This window comes from Arachis ipaensis, chromosome B03 (genome assembly GCF_000816755.2).
Source record: "Arachis ipaensis cultivar K30076 chromosome B03, Araip1.1, whole genome shotgun sequence".
Classification (NCBI taxonomy): Eukaryota; Viridiplantae; Streptophyta; class Magnoliopsida; order Fabales; family Fabaceae; genus Arachis; species Arachis ipaensis.
Window position 1 is genome coordinate 2,370,878 of NC_029787.2, and position 19,967 is coordinate 2,390,844.

The following is a 19,967-nucleotide window of genomic DNA, read 5'->3' on the forward strand; positions in this document are numbered from 1 at the left end:
AAAATATTTTTTTTAAAATATATATATATATATATATATATATATATATATATATATATATATACAAGAAAATCACTAGTACCTCATACAGATTATAACTTTGCTTTCCATGAGGAAGTGTCTTCTTGACGCTTTTGCCAAGAAATTCTTCAGTAACTGGTGATCTTGAGTTGAGGTAAAAGACTCTAGGAACCGAAACAGGAATCTTAAGCATAATCCCATCAACAACTACCCAGGCAAAAAATTGGCCAATCTGTGAGCTCTGAAGTAGTTGTATTATCTGAACCACAGGAAAATTAGAATAAGGAAATCAAGAGACCATATACTTATTTTAAAACCAATTGGTCTTTACAGAATTTAATTGCACTTACCTGCCAATGGTACTGCTTCAGGGCTACTTCATTCGTTCTAAAATATGAACTGACATTTGTTCTACCAGTTGTACCATTCATTTGTTCAGGAACATCATTCATCCTATCAGCTTTCTTTGAATTCTCCAATCTGAAAAAGTCAACTCGCTTCCTTACTCAATCAATAATAATGGGAAGCTCACAAAAATAAAACCAGAGATGAACATTCAGATATTAAGCAGGACTTAGGAGTTAACCCCTACAAAGTGGCCAATGGGTAGGGTACAAGAATGACAGGGGCTCACCAGCGAAGTCAGTGGAAAACATTTTTTATTGGCCCTTTTGCTGGTGCTGGAGCTAAGTATAAGAAAATTTTTAGGCATTCATATGATACAAATTACATTTCCCCAAAGTTTAGGATATATTAGCAATTACTAAATTCTGAAGAGATATACATAAGACTTTCTTCAAACAAAATCCAAAGACAAGTAATTGCCCAATTTGGCTGTGACCCCTTTTGGGCTTTCATTTGTGCTGTCGTAGTTAACTGTCACAATCATAGTGGTGGGTAACATCAATAAACCCAACACAGAAAACAAATCATTTTTGGTAGAAGATCCAAACAATCCATCATTGACTTCTGGTGCTTGATCTTAGAATAATCACACCAAAATATAATCATAGATATTGATATAAATGGACTTCAATACTAAGATTGCAATGAGAACTTTACCTTCGCTTTTTTCTCTTTTCCAGGATACTTTTCCACTTTCTCTTCTTTATTTCAAGCCATCCTTGATAATCAACATTTCTGTCTACAATTTCAGATGATATTTCCTTTTGTTGAAAAAGTGAAAGTGACTCGTCCTTGCTGCTATTATCAATATGTTGTTGCTCAGAATTTCCATGACCACTGAGCTTAATTGAATTCCCTTCATTATTAGCTTTATAATGCCGTATAATTGGTCTAGGACCAATTGGCAAATTCCTGGCCTTGTTTCCAAAATCCTCCAAGTCAATCACAGTCTCTTCATCAGCCATAAGGCTGACACCATTAGAATCACTATTCCTTTTTGAGCGATCATCCCTTTTAAATGAGTTAAAGACATCAACTAATTTTCGTTGACGAAACTTGTCCTCTTTTTCACGAACTTTCTTATGCAACCAATCCGGATGAGCTACCCGAGGAACAGGATTTGCAATCTGTAAGTATTAAACTCCTCAGAGAAAATACGAAAAATACAAGAATCAATTACTTCAATATGCCAAAAGGAAAACTTAAAACCTTTTGCATGGCAGCGGGAATTGTGACAATTTTTTGAATTGCTGAAGAAAGCCGCTGCTTGTAGTAGGACCAGTCAACTATGGACCGAATGCCAACATCTGATGAGGCCTTGCACCATCTTCGAACATAGTACTTCATTACTTCTGCAAACATTATGCAAATGCTTCCTTGTTTAAAATGCAAAGAAGAATAGAATTGTTATTTGTTAATCATAAAACAAGAAATTTTACCAGCTTTTGTTTCAAATATTGCAACAGGAATAGCACGCTCGCTTACAGGTGTTCCCTGCAGAGACGATGAGTTTTTCCTTATCACTAAGCAATAAACTAGCAAAATATTGTGGGTGGATGCAAAAGAGATAATTTTTTTTTTATTGTACCTTAGGTTCACTTGCTACTATGTACTGACATCGAAGACCTTTATCTTTGACCATTGTATCACCAAGAAAGTCGGCAAGACGTTTGGCAGTGGTGACAGCACAAGATTTTTGCTCACCGTAATCAGCTAATGACTTGCTCATGGTACTTGATTCTGAGATGTAATCAAGCAACTCACTGTCTGTAATATCCTTCCCTTGGTTCTGTATGTCAGAAAGCAATGACAAAATAAGGAAACAAAGGTTATATCAAATCATGACCAAATATATCCTCAACAAACTAATTTAAACAAACAAATCCCAAGGCTCTTAATACAAAAATCAAATTAGACAGTAAACCATGGATCTTTAGCATACATCAAGAAGATCAAGCCAGCGATTTGCCACAGCAGCAACAGCTGAATAGCATTCATCTAAGGTTGAGCCATGGAGAAACTTGTCAAATAGCTCAGCCTGTGACAAGAATGTGTTAAAGAAGAAACAAAGTCATAAAATCATTCTAAACATAAAGAGAACTTTCACAAAATTATCACATGAACCAAGTCAGTGAATAGGCAGCTGCCAAGTTTCGAAATGATATTAGCTAAGTTACAGTATTTGTATTTTTCAAAAAAAAAAAATATCAGGAAAGAAATAAGCAAATGGCTGAATAGAAATTGCCAAAATAAATATAACTTGTCTTCCACTTTCAACTTTCACTTGAATATGTGTTCCATCAAGAAGAAAGTAGGAACAGATATCCTTAATCCTAATGATTTATCCATATTAAATACTATGATGCTTTGTGCTTGAAGCTAACGATCTTAACCAATATTACCTGGAAAACTTTTATTAGTTTCAGTTCACCTCTTCGCTTGATCTCAAAACCTTTAAGCTCTGCAAGGGTTCCATCATCATTAAAAACAGCATATCGTTTTTTAATTAAAATTCCTTCTTCTTTGGAAGCAGGAAGAATCATTGCCTACGTCAAAGCAAACCATATATAAGTCATTCACAAATAGTGAAGCACGGGAAAATATTCAAATCATAAACTACAGTTCTAGTTTACCTTGTATGGTCCATCCACCTCAAATTCTATAGAGCATTCGCTACGGGTAGTATATGTTTTCCTTATTGGATCTGTGAGTGTCTACCAGAAAATTGGAAATATAACATATGAAGTACTTAACTTTTAAAATAAATAAAAGTAAAGAAAACAGTAGATTGCAAATCTATTAACTGCAAAGCACCAAATATAAGAAGCACATGTAGCATATTGCGAATTTAGTTGCTTTTTACATAAAAGAATTCCAAGCTTACCTGGTACTGATCATTTGTATTATTGATTGCCACATCAACATTTAGCATTACACAAGGGTATGAGATTGTCAACTTCCTTTTCGAATCTCTACAATGCAATAAGTATGAAAAAGATTCTTCAGAATTCTAACTACCAAGATTCTAAACCATCAAAAGTAGGCAGAGAAAATTAAGTTTTGGAAGAGAGACAAAGAAGGGTAAAGATTAAAAAGGTGAAGCTGAATGAATTGCCTACACCCTAAAAACAATCACCGAAATCTGGCCTACAAATTTTAGCACAGTTAACAATTTCTGAAGTATTCCTCAACAAGAACAAGTGAACAGTTAAACCTTGTCCCAGTAACAGGATCAGCTTCCTGGATCTAATAATGGCATAATGTTCTATCAAAAATCATGTTCATGTTTAAACCAATAAGTCTCTTTTAATGATTTGCATATGGTTTTCTTTAGGTCCCCCCTACCTTTAGCTACAAGATTTCATCAAACATATTCAAACCACCTAATTCTACCATCTGTTCTACAAGTGGCAGTACCCCAAATCTCTTTCTAATGCATCCATTCCTTATTATATCTTGTCTACTCAACCCATTCATTTATTGCAACGTTCCATCCATGCTAGCCCAAGACCTAGTCTCATACACATTGTCAATATGCAGTTAAGATTTATTTTTACCCTTAAGCTTCAGTCGTACTTTTCTATTGCAAATAACAGCCAAAGCACTCTCCAATTTGACCACTCAGTTTGGATGCTATAGCTTAATCCTCTAGAGTTGCCATACACATCCAAAGCTTGTCTCCACAACTCTAGTAATTCATTTATTTATTTTTTTTATCTTGATTCTCCTAATAGGACTATATGCTCCATGGCACCCATCTTGAATGTGCTTTATGAGCACATCCAAGACCAAGGTGAAAAGATAGAAATCGTTAGTGCAGTCCTAAGTACTCTAAAAACAGAAAGCAGAACCAAAGGTTACAGGTATATTATATTTCAAGTACGGTTATAGTCATTTAAATAAATAACCACACAAATCATGAATAAAACATACTTTGTTTTAAAAGTAAAATTTTCTGGAAAAGACCCAGGAAGTGCACACCAGATACCATCAGTATCTAGTTCAAGTGGTTTCCCTATTTTTTCTACCAGCAAGCGGGCATTCTGAATTATTTTTGCTCCTGTATATGTGACTACTCCAGCCATTTCCATGGAGTACCATCTAGCACCCCTATAAAATAAATATAGATACACAAGATGATTAAAAGAAGAATAATAGATCTTATTGAATAGATCCCGTGTATGAAATTTTCAAAAAACAGAGATCAATATACTCACTTGCGCATAACATATCCATAAAAGGAATTAAGTATACACTTGTGAGCAAGTTGCAATGAATCATAAAGCACAACCATGTCCTGGATCACAAAATAATCAAACAAAATGAAACCTAACATAAAAATGTATTGACCATATTAACCTGACCATGAACAAGCCTATAAATATAATCCATACTTGTGCTTCCTGGATCTTCATAGGATTTCCACTGCCCTTGGCTTCTGAAAGTTTTCCCTTCCAAACCTTATTAAGGCCTTTATATTCATATCTTCTATCTCGGAAACTTGAACCATGAACCAGATAGCACAAAACCAAGGTTTAGAAGTTATAACAGAAAGCAACCAACCAATGGAGCAAGGAAAATTGAGGAGATTATGTTTGAAGTTGAAGTTTAATGTGACAATATTAAATTTATGAACTTATATTAACAAATATGTTCTGCAGATTATACACCATAAGGGCATATTATCTATCATCAACTAAATACTGTAAAGGTTAACTTACTACTCAATCGATATACAATTATCTTAACTCACCTGCGAACAGTGTCAACATAAAATGGATTTTCACGCATGCAGATTCCTGCTTCACGGAGTTCTGTAACTGGTTTGTTAAGAACACGCTTGTATGCCTGTGAATGCCATCTTGATTAAGTATGACCTTTATTATGAAACAAAGTTGTTAAAAAAACAATACCAACCTTCTGGCAGTATTTCTTTAAACGGTCTTTCAGCCTTAATTGTTGCTCTGCCTTGGGCAGGTCAAGAAAAGATTTTGATAACCTCACGTTAGCACCATCAACAAAATCGGACTCAATCTGCTTCTTTATATGATAATAGTCACTGAAAGATTTCAAATAGATATTTCAGTCAGTTATGCACAAATAAATCTGCAATATGCTAATGATAGCAAGCATTAACCAAAAAGAGAGGCACACCTTTTCTTTGCCATGAATGTTTCTCCACGCCAAACCCACTCAAGTTTGCGTAGACATGTCTTTCCAGGACGGTTGAAATCACATGCAGTGCAAACCTCATCTGAAACAATTGACGGTGGCTACAAATAGGAAAGAGACGTCACATAAGGCACCAGCATGCATCATAACTTCAGATTTTAGAAAGATAAATCCCAATAACACAGCATAAGCAGCACAAACATTCTTAAATTTTCTTCCAAATTTTTACTTGGAAGTTGATAGAATCAAGAAGATATCATTTCTAACAGAAGTGATAATCCACATGAATCTGGCCAGAAAAAGCTAAGAAATCATTGTGACATTGTGGTGAGATGCATGGCCACTTCTGCAGGTTCCTCCTACTATCAATTTTTTAAGAAATCCAACCAAGTAAAATTGGAGAAAATGTTGATATTCGAGAATTACCAAACTTATCTATATGCATTATTATGCACAGGAAGTCTCACGAGTACATAAGACCTCAAAAAGACAAACATAATTATTTCATTCTGTTTTCCTCTCATAGCTTAAATTCTTCAAGTTATAGTGGATAAAGACGTACTTCTGAGTTAAAAAAGCTCGTATAATTGCATTTCCAGCTACCGAGTATTATTATAATATTGTGGAACGCATACCTGAAGTCGATTTGTCAAAATTATGTTTGGATACATAGCAGCTACATCTAGATGATAAATGAGGGGGCATTCTTCACGTATTGGAACATCTCGTAATTTTGAAAGCTGCATTGACAGGGAGAAACTGGTCATGATAATCTTTTTATTGGTGTCAAAAATAAATATTTTAATTTTCAGGCTTACAACATATTCAAGAAATAAACTAATTATTAGCCACCATGATGGCATTGAATGACATAACTGTTTTTGAAAATATTAGAAACCAAACAATTACAACTTTAGACATCATTACAGGACAGTAAGTAGTAATGAAAATTTTTGGCCTGTTAAAAACCACAGTTAGTACCTTTTCCATGATGGCATTCTTTACTTCATCATAATTAGAGACAGATTCCAAATCCATTTTACCCTCTACTCTTATAGCATACTGTAGATCTCTATCAAGATTGTTGATCAATTGCTGGAACACCACCAGTCAGCAGTTAGTGAAACAAATCTGCAGAACTAACATGATAATATAGATACACGCACATACATTACAAATAACCAGAACTGAGTAGATAAAAATGGTTTTTAATGTTTGCATCTCTGGCCTCACAAATCAATCCACTTTCCCTATTTTGCAGGGAGTGAGAAAATAACCATGCAGGGAATAAATAACATCTAGATATGAAAATTCTTATTGAATGGCATGTATAATACAGAAAGGAGTAAATAGTCAAGAATCAATAATTAAAAATGTAGTAAACAACAAACCTCATAGGCAGATGACTCTAGTGTAAAACTAGTTGGAATATCAGACCTGAAAACACCACTTTCTAGGCATTCTACATGGCCACCTATGTATGTCTCACTCTCAAGAAGATGATTGTTATAAAACTTCTCTGGGTCGGATTGGTGTTTGTTAGGAGATATAACATTCGCTTTGTATGCCTGAAACAGATGCAAATAATTAAAAGGGAAACAAGTAACCAGGAAATGGAAAAAAAAAATCAATTTCACTGAACATGTGCATAAGAGCCCACCTGAACCATGAGCAACATTTCACAGAGGGTCCCACTGCCTTTGCGCAAGACTTCATCTGGTGACATGGGTATAATAGTAGCAAGGGAGAAAATAAAGGGATGAACATAAGTTGTATATAAGTAATAAGTTGCCACTGCATCAGAAACGGAATAGGAAGCCATTGTCTGCAGTAACAATTCAAAACAAACAAAATAAATAAATGAATAAAAAGAGAAATCAGGAAGCCATCATTGGCAATAACGATTAAAATTAACAAAACTTAAATCAATAAAATTATCAATATATTTCAGGACAAGCCGGAAGCATAAATTTTCAGATTGAGAACTCCAATCACAAACTATGGCATACCATTAAAAAACAGGGACAAAAAATAATAATCCCTTCCAACTAGAACTAAGACTGCACAGTTGCTTTGAACATGGAAAAAAAATGGCACGGCACTTAAGAAACTTCCCATCCATCTTTTCTTGATAATGTAGATCTCACAGTTAAACAGGCAACAATCGGTATACTACACATCCATGAATTTGGTATAAAGATATGCAAACCCCACGGTTCAGATATTCACCAGAATCCAAAAGACCCAAGAAATAAGAAGAGCTTTGTTTCTCCTAGAAAATTAGCATATTATAGAAGTCCCCCTTTGAACAAAACACAGAAAACTAATTCTAATTCAAAACCTACTGTCTTACATTTTTATTAGCCAAATAATAACATTTATCTATCTTAAATAAAAAAGATCACAATTATACTACACTTCCTTCAATGGAAATTAAACAGTTGGGACAAGGCAACCAAGTGAACATCTAGTTTGTTCACAATCATTACAGTCTGCAAAGAGGCAAAAAAGACATTAGTCAGTATCAAAACCAATCATACCTGAGGCTTTTCCTTTGCAAAGCAAACCATATCCTCAGGGTTCACCTCCAAGGGATCATAACCCAACTTTGCTTTTGTAACAGCCTAAATAAATTTAGGGGAAAAAATAAGAAGTCAGGCAAAAAAGGATAAAAATTCTAGGAAGCTGACAGTTCAATTCAATGTAAAAATAACCATTCATTTTCACATTTGACAAATATAAAACTTAGATTAAGTAGCTAATAAGTTAAATAAATTACATTATTCAAATTGATAGCCAACCCCACCAAGTCGGACAAGGCATTATTGTTCTTGTATGTAAATAGCACATCCTCCATCAGTAACTAGACAAAACTATTTATAATTCTCTTATCTAGTAGTCGAGAATTAATCGTAAATTTCCAGCCTACTAATTTACTGTGAAGTCATTGATGATTCCATTTGAGAGGACTTCAACTTAAATAAGGTCTTCAATGAAAACTGCCATTAGCATTATTCAGTATTCATGAGATTATAGCCGGTGGAGAGAAGTTAGATCTTTCAAATTTCAAAGATAAAATCAATGTGAACCTAAAACTTTCATATTAAACATGTATTAATGCTGAAAACTGATTAGACCATTATCCAATTGCGAACACAGCAAAAAATATGGTTAACTAGAAAAGTACATGGAAGAATTTAATTGAAAGATAGTGTAATAAAGCTTTCTTACTACATCAAAATTGAACTCTTAAAAATATTACTAATTTACTAAAAAGGACAAAATAATATGCAAAAAGATTGAGAACTTAGGAATACAAACTTTTTACCTTTAGGCCTTGGCTTCCTTGAGGGAGATAACTGTCCCGTTTAACCCAAGCAAAACAATCTAAATGACAAGCATATTTAGCACGACATTCCCCTTGATTCTTGTCACACTGAAACCCCAATTCCTGCAAGATTAAATAATAAAGTTGAAAAAGAAATATTCTATTAACAAGTTTGAATGAGAAATCATCTGAAATAGATTTAATTATTCTGCATACTCTATAGCTCACTCAACTTTCAATTAGCTTCCTATAATTTAAAGTTTGTAATTTAGTATTGTACAAAAAAAAATTGAAACTGATTCCTATAATTTATACATCTCTCATTAAATGGTATACTACGTAAATATTTTTCAATTAGGTCCTTATCTTTCAAAATGTTGTGATCAAGTCCCTATACAATAAACTTTTTAGCAGAAAACAGCAATTTCTCATCCAAAATAGAAACACTTGATCACATTTTTAAACTAGAGGGATATATTTGAAAAATGTTTGTATAGCATAGGCACTTGATTAGAAATGTTTAAACCATGGAGAACTATTTGAAAATATACAATACAAAAATTAGATATGAAGTTTCAAACTATAAGCATCTAATTAAAATTTAATTGAAACTACAAAGACCTTGAAAAGTAATTTAACCTCTAAAATAATATTCTTCAGAATAAGATATGAACTAGAAGCCATTAAACAACACTTCTTCTCCCAGAACTTCCAAGATGGGGAAAAAAATCCGTTTATTAACTATGGCATAAATAAGAAAGTCATAACTATTGCAGTCAAAAGCAAAAAAATTGCCTCAAAGACTACAAGAAGCAAGAATCATTCTCCAAGGTGAGCTATTAACAACAATTGGCATAAATTATAGTACTGTCAAAAAGAAACTTGTGACATACCTCACTCATTTTGAACCCATGATGTTCTGCCCTTTTCTCAAGGAATGGCCAATCAAAAAAATCACCATTATACGTCACATAAATACCAGGTTTCACCTCTTGCATGTGAGAAAACCATAATCTAAGAAGTTCAATCTGCAAGAGCAATAAAATTCATTCGTATGAAAAGGAAAACAGATGATGATAAACCTGAACAAAATAGAAAGCATCATAATAAAACATAAGGGAAAGATTTTAAGTAATTAGTAAGCAAATGACGTAAAATAACACATTATTCATGAATTGATGTAAACCTTTACCTCATTTTGAACATTTGTAACCTTAAAACAGCCTTCAAACTCTGGTTTAGGAGTGTACTCTAAATCCTCTATGTCATCACCAACACACTGCAAATCAAAGCACCATAATTATATAACAATTTGTTATGGCTATCAGCAAGATAACAGTTCAATCTTTCTGATACATTCGATGGATGCACAACTTCTGGATCAATTAACACCTACAGTTGGTGCACAAGGGTTATATAGTTTACTCTAATTCAACTTGCCAGATCGTGTATGATTCATTGGATATGCCTATGCTATTTACTCTAACCTCTAGTTATATATCTCAAATATAGAATCAAAGACCCACATTATATTCAATAGTTCGATGCAAACTAATCAACCTGATGTGCACCTAAAAATCTAAAATACAGGATGCTTGGGAACACAAACCATTTGCAGATTAATAATCTAAATAACAAGAATCTGTTAAGAGAAGAAAGAGAAATAAAAAAATATTTATTATGAGACTGCTGATAAGAGGTTTTTGATGAAACATGTTTTCAGTGATTTGCTTCGTAATAATATATGAACAACAGTAAGAGAGAGATTGATCAAACATCAGTGTAACTAATTTAGATTTACCTCTCTATTTGTGATTAAATACCCTTGTCCATCTACCATGTATGAAATCATCATAATCAAATCATAGTCAGCATCAGGAAATTTGAGTGGAAGTTTTGTGGTCTCAATGTCAAATGCACAAACACGAACTTCGGCACGCTGCAGAAGATCTGTTCTCTTCTCAAGTGTAACCCCAGTACTGGACACGCAAACATCATACCACTGGCCAGAGCGTATATCTGGGTCACATGTGAATTTGAGTGTCATAGTAACTAATAATACCAATTATATATATTAAATCATTGGAATAACTATAAAAAAAGTACCATTGTCAATGGCAAAGCGAACATGATAAGGAACATCATATTCACGGAGATCAATTATGCAATCTATAAAGTCCTGTGGTTTTTGTTCTCTGTCATGCAAGAAACAAGTAAAGGATCAGACAAGATAACAAAAGAGAAGTTATCTTTGAAAAACCAATCAATGTTAAAATATATCATTGCATGGTTAAAGGAAGTCAGGTATGATAATTCAGTCCAACAATTCCATGTCTCATTAAACTTCAATATACCTTCTTTCAGTCAATATGGACTCATAGGCTTCTGCAGCATCAGACTTTGCCTGATTTCTTTCAACAACATGCATCAGGTCACTCTTTACAGTCATCAATTGTTGCACGGTATCAAATGATAGCTTTAGATAAGGTTTTCTTAAGCCAGACAAATGATTTTTCTGGGAGAGTAATGGAATTAAATCAGAATTTGTTTATGAGGAGAAACAAAGCAAGCATAGTAATATTGAACTAAAGCCAAAATGAATAGTTCAAAGAAACATAAATGCTAGATTTCTTTTTCAGAAAACACTGTAAAATTCACAAACAGTAGCAAGATACTAAGGCTGGCTATGTCATTGACTTGACCTTTAAGACTACGGAAATAATTAAAATTCAAGAAAACAGATCATAAAAAAATAATGTGAAATGCAGATTTGTAAAGTTGATTAAACTGAAGCAGATGAGAGATGCATAAATTGCTTACAAGATCCAGGTCTTCTTTCTCTATAATTTCAATGTCTGCAATCTGAGTTTCATAACGGCGCCTCAGGTATGCTTCAACATCCATCTCCATTTTATTCTATTACAGTTATGCAAACCATAAATGGCACCAACATCATGATGCTTATTAGCAGAAGTTGAAAGCAATGAGCATGATAATTGATGAACACATATACACATGATTAAACCCTGATAATTTGCAGTCTGTACAATCATGCATGCGATTGTGCTTGCTCACCTTTGTAGCTGCGTAGAAATAAGGACGAAATCTGTATTTAGTCTTGAAGGAAGATCCATCCTGCAAGCATACTCCGTTCAGTGAACAATTTACCTAACCAGATTACTATTTGCGTGGAAAGAGAATCAGGAGAAGCATTTTATACAAGCAATACGGCAATACCTGTGTAACAAAGTAAAGATCGACGCAACTGTAGACTTTGTGGGTCTCTTCATCCTCACAAGAAGACTGCAAAATATAGTAAAGCAACTATCAGTCCCTTGGAATAGCATCTTAGAGAAAAACCAACTTGCTGCAACTGCATAAAATCGTTAGTGAAAATAAAAACAAGAAAGTCAAGTGTAACCAATATGAGGTAGTGGAAAATCGGTGATGGTAGCAACAAAACCACACATTTGAAGCAACGGGGAAAAAAAAAACGAACAAAGGAAAATGAAGTGGCTTACAGATGCAAAATTGAGCAACCATCCAAGACGCTTTTCGCCCTCAGAGAAGAGATCGAACCCTAATCTGGCCTCAAGTTCTTCCTCTGCACTGCAAATCAGCTTCTGCTTCTTCGACCTCTTGGGGTTGTCCCTCCGGTCGCGTCTCCGGGCATCGCCGTTCATTGGTGGCAGGAGATCGGCGAGTTTTCTGGCGAAGTTGGGAAGTTATGTGAAGTTGAAGAGCAAAACGAAGGAAGAAAATCCTGTTCTCTGATCTTAGGTAGAGGCTGAAGCTAGAACTAGTGTGCGTTTTCCCGCGCTTTTTCCCGTGGGAGAGATAGTGACAAAATGACATAAATACCCCCACTAAATAACAAGCCCAACAATCATACTCCGAGCTGTTTGCAAATTGGGCCATATGGTGGGCCAGGTTGAGCCCAATCAGTTTGATCCAATCTAATTGATCGGCCCAATCCAGTATTGGTTCAGTTATTATTGTTATGGTAATGGTGGAGTTGAAGGAAGAGAAGAAGAAGAAGGAGGAGAGAAAACCGAAAAATATGAGGACAGTGTACAGCAAGGATGGGAATCTCACAAATTTACGGTTTTGCCACTGTTCCCAAGTTCGCACCCTTACCCCAAAATCCTCATTCCTCGTTTCTCTCATTCAAGTTCCAAACTTTACCCTCTCCATCACAACAAAAACCTTTCCCTTTCGATCTTCCTCCATTCTCTGCGGAATCAACCGTCGATGTGTGAATAATAATTATCGTCGTTGGGTGATTCGAGCATCAATGGCATCTTCCACGTCATCCCCAACACAGAGAGAGCGATTCTCTGTGCTGTTTGTGTGCCTCGGCAACATATGCAGAAGCCCAGCTGCGGAAGGAGTATTCCAGGACTTGGTTAAGAAAAGGGGTCTCGATTCAAAGTTCAACATCGATTCTTGTGGCACCATCGATTATCACGAGGTAGGTTAAACTTCTAAAACAAATCTATATTTTAGTGTACTATAGGATAGATTCGCGAGGGTGATACAGTGAAAAAATATTATGGCATTTCACTATACTTTTGTTTTAGCTGTCGTTACTTTATGTTGTGAATTCTTCATGTATGAGAAAAAATATATATATATTTTAAGATAAAGAGAGAAAAATTAATATTTGGGAATGTTTATTGATCTCGAAGGGGAATGAAGCGGATCCGAGGATGAGGGAAGCATCAAAGAAGCGTGGGATTCAGATAACTTCAATTTCGAGACCGATCAAGCCATCTGATTTCGTTGATTTTGATCTTATTCTAGCCATGGACATGCAAAACAGAGGTAGGTAGCTTGGCCTATTAGATAATGGCATCTGATACAGTGTTGGTAATCTAGTATAGTGCCCGTTCTTGAAAATTGGTACTTTATCCAGCTACATTGATTCAACATCTAATAATATTTCAAATTTTTCATCGTGACATAAAAAGAAATGGAGGGAGTACATAGGTTAGTAATTTCCATTTGGATTGTGGAAGTGAACTGTGATTGAAGCCAATTCTCTCTTAGTATTATGTCTCACTATGTTTGGATTACTTAACATTACATTTTCTACATATACATCAATTGGTCAATTCAAGTTCTAGCTTCTAATTTATCAGCATGTTTCATTATGATGCAACATTGTGATGTTAAATGTGACATCCAGACGTGACATGTTACTGCAGTCCACCTTTTATGTTTTCGTGTTTGTTTTTCGGCTATACATAGTAATGGGGTTTGTTCTTTGCTCAGAGGACATATTGGAGTCTTTCAATAGTTGGAGAGCCAGATATAAGTTACCAGATGATGCACATAAAAAGGTTGGTACTATGAAATTTCACTTGTCTTTGGGGAATTCGTATTCATATTGTTTCTTCTGTCAACTTTTGGTTTATTTAGTGCGAATATGATGATACAGGTTAAGTTGATGTGCTCCTATTGTAAGAAGCATGATGAAAGTGAAGTCCCGGATCCTTATTATGGTGGACCGCAAGGGTTTGAGAAGGTATTCATGTTCTGCTATTCATTGCCATCTGATCCATTTATATTAACTTAATGAGGAAACTCTAGTTAGAAAATAACAATGAATTGTTTGGTAAACTCAACTAAATGATTGAGAAAGAAGACCAAGCATTATACTGTCATGTCTAGTTAAATTGGTTTGAGAGCTGAAATTATATTGTGAATACTCTTATTTTGTTCAATCAAGCCTAATTAAATATATTTCTTCTACGGTTGGTGCCTTGAGAGTTGAGACATTCTTTCCAGTGTCATATGGTTATCTTTCATTTGTTATTTTCTAACTAGAGTTTCCTCATTAAGTGTAAATTGTTTTATCCTTTGTGCTTAGAACATTTTGGTATGGGTCAATTTTCTACATGCATCTTTCTTATAACTATTATTAAGATTTCTTAAAGTAAGAGCAGTGAGCTATACTTTTTATTCAGGAAATAATACATTTTTTTTTCCTTTTCACATATAATTATTGTTTGGTCATATTGGAAATCCACTTAACGAAACAGGTACTGTTGTAAGAAAATATTTACCCTTGGTTAATGCTCTGCTTTTATATCATTATTATGTGTCATTGCAGGTATTAGATTTGCTTGAAGATGCTTGCGGATCATTGCTGGAAAATATTTTGGCTGAAAATGAACATGTACGACAATCCTAATACGTTTTACGTGGTCAATAGGTCCAGTTTTGGTGAAAAACATGTTTGTTTTTATATCATTGTCAAAATTACCATTTATTTTGGTGGTTTTAGTTAGTGCCTTTTTTCCTAACCCCCCAATTTCAATGAATGTAAACCCATTGTCACGCATAAAATATATACGATTCTTTTGTTCATCTTGTGCACCAGAATGAACACCCGACACGATATTATAGCAGAAAAAAATTATATTGTTCCAAGTCCTTCCAAGGGACAGATACTAGTTCTTATCTGCATTTGCTGCATTGCACCCAACATTTATCTTGCACTTGATACTAAAGCTAGCACCGAATGTTAGCATTTCTCAAGTTAGGGAAGATACCAACTTCTTGTATTGACTTCCAATCCTAAGTAAGCTAGCTAAATTGCAATATTATTGTCAATGATACGTAATCCTCGAGTTCTTTCGAATACCAAGCTTGTTCAATTCTTGATACTTATCAGTTATCATAATGAATCATACACGTGTGTGGAACATGCCCACTCCATAAAAATAGGCCTTCGCCAAAAAAAATTTATAAATTTCAATTACAATTATACTCTTAAATTTTATTGTTATAATTTTATTTCAAAATTTTCAATTTATTTCAAATATACTCTTAACAACTAAATTAATTTAAGATAAATTTAACAATAATACATGATAATTATATCTGATTTGCTAGTGTTGAAATTTTTTCTTGTGAAATTGTTGAATTAGTCATAATTTTTTTAAAAATTAGTCACTAAAAATATATTTGATGCAAATAAAAAATTTTTGAAATAAAATCAAAACAGAATGAAACTTATGAGTATTTTTAAAATTTTTAACTAACTTTAAGAACAAAAAGTATACTTTACCCAAAAGAAAATCAATGATTTGGGTAAGTTCAACTATACTGCTTCGTTGATACAACTAGGGTGTTTCTATCTAATTACATTTTCCTTGTCTAGTGAAGTTGTCACTCTACCAAAAAACGGGGAACCACATAGCTCAGCCCATCTTCATGAAATATCCATGTGATCATTATCATTGTCACCTTCATAGTATTCATCATCACGCTGTATGTGTTTGTCTTGTGTGTGTTCTGGAAAAAGATAAATTATCAAAATCAATAAACAAATGATTTGCCACCAACTCGTGAGGGAATAGGAATATATTTTTCTGCTTACGATCAATGCGTTCATCTGGGTTCTGCTCGTCTTCATCAAAATCAGGAATGTAGAAGTCAGGTGGAACCTGTGCAACACAAATCATTTGCATTTTTGAAAAAAAAAATTTAAATAAACAAGCAAATAAATATTACTAATTTAGGTAAGGAGCAAGTCACAAGTTTGCATCCAAACCAAAAAATTCAAACAAAATAAAGAGTGCCTCCAACATCAAGGATTGACTAGATATTCCAAGTTTACACGCATGCATAAACCTTTGTATTAGATTAGTGTCGTAGGTAATTTAAATGTGGATTAGCCTAGCCATATTTACTGTATCAGTTAATATGTATAATCGACTTCCACCCAACTCGTGCATTCCATTCTCCCCAATCTACTAGTGGATCTTGGGAAAATAAATTAGAACAGCCTATAAGAAGGACTTATTTATTTCAATTACTTGAACACTAACCCTCAATCCCGAGAAAAATTAATTGATTTATAACCACGTTCATAAGAACACTGCATGTAAAATCATAAGACAACCAACAGAAAAGAAATGAAATATTTTTCAAGAAAATTAGCTCTCAACTAGATGAATGTTCCTGTTTCAGGGGGAAATATACCTCCTGCAGTTGTACACTTGGCGCATGTTGGATGCAACGAAGATTTTCCAAGACTTGCATTTTTATGGTGCTGAGATATGACTTGCTATTTAAGTTTTCCTGTTCATTTCAAAGCAAAAGATAATAAGAACAACCAGTTGTATTCCAAAAAAACATTTTACTGCACACCATATGCACATAAGTCCAAATTAAATTGGTATGTAAATTGGCAATGTCATGTGGCAAACAGAGACAGTGCAACCAAAGTCAATGAAAAAATACAGATTAAATATTAATCAAAGGTTGAGAAACACATACGATGTGCCCACTAGGAATCTTCAAGGAAAAGTCTGGTGCAAAATATTTAATATAATCATTATCTGGGATCTCTGCATGTCAGATCAAGCAGGTAACTCTACATCAACAGTTTTACAGTGAATAAATAAATTTAAATAAATACGTTTACAAGCTGTATCAATTTAAGAGCAGGATAAGGCTGATTAAGTGTACCATTAGGAAGCTCCGTATCAAGGAGAACTCCAGTTTCGACAGCCCAACACCGAGCAACATTTTCTTTTGTGTATCCCCCACCTCCAGTGACCTGTGACAGAAGTCCACTCATGTATATGTGAATCAAAATAATAAGTGAATTTAAGGCAAACATAAAATGATATAAACCCACCAGCAAGGGCAAATTGAATCTCTTTACGAATCTGACACATTCAGCATGACCTGTAAAGAAGCATCAAAAGTTAATCTTTCAATCAAGCCAAGCCACCAAATAATTGGATGGGTACTAGCATTTGTATAGATGAGCCAACACAAAAACCCAGCAATGACACTTTCAACAGAAAAGAAAATTTACTGGGAGATATGCACCATCAATAGAGAGATTGAAGCAGCCCAGGCGATCTCCAGCAAGTGAATCAGCTCCACACTGGAGAACTATTGCACCAGGTTGATATGTTTCCACTACTTTAGAGATAATCTACAGCATAGAAATTTCCAGAGTTTCAGATTAAATGCAATCAAGTAAGAAATAATGCACAGAGCGAGAGAGACTTACAGTCTTGAAAAGTCGAGTGAAGCTAGGGTCATCTATTCCATCCTTGAATGGGACATTTATGGCATAATACTTGCCTTCTTTTTCTCCTATTTCCTTCAATACAGTAATATCAGTTCAAATCATTCAAAAATAGAGCTTCAGAATGTTTCAAAGAATAAAATATTCAATTTTAACAAATATGCAACTAGCAATGTGTCACTGTCAAGTGGTGCCTGAAACCAGACAACTTACAAAAAATAGAGAGTAAAGAAAATTACCTTAGCATCACCAGTACCTGGAAAGAACATATCTCCATACTTGTGAAAACTGACAGTCATCACCCTGTCATTAAAAAATCGACCATTCAACAAAAAATAGAAAAACCCCAAGCAGAAAATTCACATTCCACATAAGGCCAAGCTTATTGAGAAGTGTGCTAGTCATGACCATAATATGAAGCTTGTATCAAGATTCATGAATACATGCTTGTCTATAGCCAACATAAGAGTAAAGATAAGTGTATAATATTTATAGCCATCATAAGATTAAAGATTGTCTACAGCTACAGTCCAAAGACAAACTTAAAGAAAACACGAGAAGGCTGGCCAGTATTTACCAAGAAACGTAAATTCGGCTCACTAATTAACATAAATATTGCCTTGACAACTTTACGTTTCTTGATAATAATATCCTCATGTATAACTATCAAATAATCAAATTTGCAAAGATATACATAAATAGCTAACCTGTCAGTGAAGTAGAAGGCTTCTTCTACACCATCACCATGGTGGACATCTATATCAATATACAGAACTCGGGCATGATGTTTGAGAAGCTCCAAGATACCTAAAACTAAGTCATTGATGTAGCAAAATCCAGATGCCTCGCATTTCTTAGCATGGTGTAACCCACCTGCCCAGTTTATAGCTATATCACACAATTGATTGTTTAGTCGACGGGCAGCATCTGCAGGTAGATGTCAACTTGTCAATCATTTTTTATACAACAAAAAAAGCCAGGACAAAAAATGAAGACAATCACGAGTACAAACATGTTACCTATAGTTCCTCCAGCATAAATCTGACAAAATTCAAACAAGTTGTCAAATACAGGACAGTCTTCTCCAAGATTATCTGAAAGATGAATAACATAGAAGAAACTTGTTAATTTTTTTGGTATATGCCACTCAACAACAACACCGCCACCGTCCCTATTTCTCTAAAGCAGCAAACTAAGGCATAAGCTCATTTGCAAGTCTGGTAGGTATAAAATATAGAGCAGCAACAACAATGACGACGACAACAATAACAACACAAAAAGCTAAGCTGTTTCCCCACATGTAGGTCTACTTCAGGGATCAGGCAACACTGTAGTATGATAGAACAATAAAATAAAAAAGAAGAGAGAAATAAAGAAAATGGTAACAATATGAAAGAGGCTATCCCCAAATATGTCAGCCTAGTTCTAAAACTTGACTTTTTAACACTTGCTACAAATCAATAAACCTACTACTTCTACCGCGGCTGCTCTCTCATGTCTAATTCAACAAGCAACAAGAAATTCATTTACTGTTCCCCGCATTAGTTTAATTAAAAAAATTAAATAAATACGCACTCGAACTAGATAGTATATTAATATGGAAAGACATACATTTTGCCAATTCTGTGGAGAACAAAGGCTGAGTGTCAGGTGTAATCCTGTGCAAAAACTCAACATAGTCAGCTGAATGAAACTGGGCAAGCTCAACAGGATATGCTTTATGTGGGCGCTGCATCATACATTGAGGAAATCATTGTTTACGCAATGAAGCACACAATATTGAACAGATGAGGTAACAATAACCCCAAATACATATAAAATTTGTAACAGAAAGTGTATGTAACTAACATAAATTTCCATCTTCTTGTGAAGTTCGTATGAGAGAACAAGATGGTGAGTCATGCATAGCCTGTGAGGCTTCATCGGATGGTTTGGCCCGAAGTAAACACTACCAACATCCCCTGCAATATTAAATTTTAAGCAATC

The 19,967-nt window shown here is 34.4% G+C and overlaps 3 protein-coding genes across 14 annotated transcripts in view; 1 reads left to right on the plus strand and 2 right to left on the minus strand.

Annotated features, from left to right (window-relative positions):
• Positions 1 to 12,749, minus strand: part of LOC107629315 (DNA polymerase epsilon catalytic subunit A) — a 21,849-nt gene extending 9,100 nt beyond the window's left edge. For 2 of the 10 annotated variants that reach the window (XR_002358646.1, XM_021117729.1), the window contains exons 1-31: positions 12,448 to 12,748; positions 12,164 to 12,229; positions 12,002 to 12,061; positions 11,747 to 11,842; positions 11,281 to 11,441; positions 11,033 to 11,121; positions 10,728 to 10,945; positions 10,119 to 10,205; positions 9,820 to 9,954; positions 8,927 to 9,049; positions 8,139 to 8,222; positions 7,259 to 7,423; positions 6,990 to 7,166; positions 6,580 to 6,693; positions 6,234 to 6,338; positions 5,581 to 5,699; positions 5,344 to 5,485; positions 5,180 to 5,274; positions 4,821 to 4,926; positions 4,644 to 4,723; positions 4,360 to 4,536; positions 3,311 to 3,398; positions 3,060 to 3,140; positions 2,829 to 2,972; positions 2,369 to 2,464; positions 2,015 to 2,215; positions 1,866 to 1,920; positions 1,636 to 1,778; positions 1,084 to 1,553; positions 372 to 501; positions 83 to 280 (exon numbers count right to left, since the gene is read on the minus strand). Coding sequence is in view for 5 of the 10 variants with exons in the window: in XM_021117729.1 (XP_020973388.1) it covers positions 83 to 280; positions 372 to 501; positions 1,084 to 1,553; positions 1,636 to 1,778; positions 1,866 to 1,920; positions 2,015 to 2,215; positions 2,369 to 2,464; positions 2,829 to 2,972; positions 3,060 to 3,140; positions 3,311 to 3,398; positions 4,360 to 4,536; positions 4,644 to 4,723; positions 4,821 to 4,926; positions 5,180 to 5,274; positions 5,344 to 5,485; positions 5,581 to 5,699; positions 6,234 to 6,338; positions 6,580 to 6,693; positions 6,990 to 7,166; positions 7,259 to 7,423; positions 8,139 to 8,222; positions 8,927 to 9,049; positions 9,820 to 9,954; positions 10,119 to 10,205; positions 10,728 to 10,945; positions 11,033 to 11,121; positions 11,281 to 11,441; positions 11,747 to 11,842; positions 12,002 to 12,061; positions 12,164 to 12,229; positions 12,448 to 12,609 (4,167 nt within the window). In the remaining 5 variants the exon portion in view is untranslated. Of the gene's footprint in view, positions 1 to 82; positions 281 to 371; positions 502 to 1,083; positions 1,554 to 1,635; positions 1,779 to 1,865; positions 1,921 to 2,014; positions 2,216 to 2,368; positions 2,465 to 2,828; positions 2,973 to 3,059; positions 3,141 to 3,310; positions 3,399 to 4,359; positions 4,537 to 4,643; positions 4,724 to 4,820; positions 4,927 to 5,179; positions 5,275 to 5,343; positions 5,486 to 5,580; positions 5,700 to 6,233; positions 6,339 to 6,579; positions 6,694 to 6,989; positions 7,167 to 7,258; positions 7,424 to 8,138; positions 8,223 to 8,926; positions 9,050 to 9,819; positions 9,955 to 10,118; positions 10,206 to 10,727; positions 10,946 to 11,032; positions 11,122 to 11,280; positions 11,442 to 11,746; positions 11,843 to 12,001; positions 12,062 to 12,163; positions 12,230 to 12,447 lie in introns of all 10 variants that reach the window. The other 8 variants (XR_002358648.1, XR_002358645.1, XR_002358649.1 and 5 more) reach the window with 4 other exon arrangements.
• On the plus strand, positions 12,918 to 15,486 carry LOC107629314 (putative low molecular weight protein-tyrosine-phosphatase slr0328). Of its 2 annotated transcripts, XR_001617947.2 has the most exons (6): positions 12,918 to 13,397; positions 13,615 to 13,750; positions 14,201 to 14,268; positions 14,367 to 14,453; positions 15,042 to 15,203; positions 15,234 to 15,389. XR_001617947.2 is itself a non-coding variant. In XM_016332077.2 (5 exons), exons 1-5 carry the CDS (start codon positions 12,927 to 12,929, stop codon positions 15,120 to 15,122), a joined length of 843 nt encoding a protein of 280 aa, XP_016187563.2. In that variant the 5' UTR covers positions 12,918 to 12,926; the 3' UTR covers positions 15,123 to 15,486. The 2 variants fall into 2 exon arrangements, 1 of the variants encoding a protein (XP_016187563.2); XM_016332077.2 differs by having other exon boundaries at positions 15,042 to 15,486.
• LOC107629313 (histone deacetylase 9) overlaps positions 15,933 to 19,967 on the minus strand; it is a 4,647-nt gene continuing 612 nt past the window's right edge. Inside the window, exons 2-14 of one of the 2 annotated variants that reach the window (XM_016332075.2) lie at positions 19,830 to 19,942; positions 19,593 to 19,710; positions 19,001 to 19,075; positions 18,689 to 18,908; positions 18,221 to 18,284; positions 17,964 to 18,056; positions 17,777 to 17,885; positions 17,580 to 17,629; positions 17,408 to 17,498; positions 17,216 to 17,286; positions 16,919 to 17,017; positions 16,314 to 16,380; positions 15,933 to 16,228 (exon numbers count right to left, since the gene is read on the minus strand). In XM_016332075.2, the coding sequence (XP_016187561.1) occupies positions 16,146 to 16,228; positions 16,314 to 16,380; positions 16,919 to 17,017; positions 17,216 to 17,286; positions 17,408 to 17,498; positions 17,580 to 17,629; positions 17,777 to 17,885; positions 17,964 to 18,056; positions 18,221 to 18,284; positions 18,689 to 18,908; positions 19,001 to 19,075; positions 19,593 to 19,710; positions 19,830 to 19,942 (1,253 nt within the window). In that variant the 3' untranslated portion in view covers positions 15,933 to 16,145. Of the gene's footprint in view, positions 16,229 to 16,313; positions 16,381 to 16,918; positions 17,018 to 17,215; positions 17,287 to 17,407; positions 17,499 to 17,579; positions 17,630 to 17,776; positions 17,886 to 17,963; positions 18,057 to 18,220; positions 18,285 to 18,688; positions 18,909 to 19,000; positions 19,076 to 19,592; positions 19,711 to 19,829; positions 19,943 to 19,967 lie in introns of those variants that run through there. The other variant, XM_016332076.2, reaches the window with a different exon arrangement.

Coding starts and splice junctions, on each gene's coding strand:
- LOC107629314 (XM_016332077.2), top strand. CDS start 12,927: ATGGTAATGGTGGAGTTGAAGGAAGAGAAGAAGAAGAAGGAGGAGAGA. Junction 13,398..13,614: donor GCACCATCGATTATCACGAG/GTAGGTTAAACT, acceptor TTGATCTCGAAG/GGGAATGAAGCGGATCCGAG. Junction 14,269..14,366: donor CAGATGATGCACATAAAAAG/GTTGGTACTATG, acceptor ATGATGATACAG/GTTAAGTTGATGTGCTCCTA.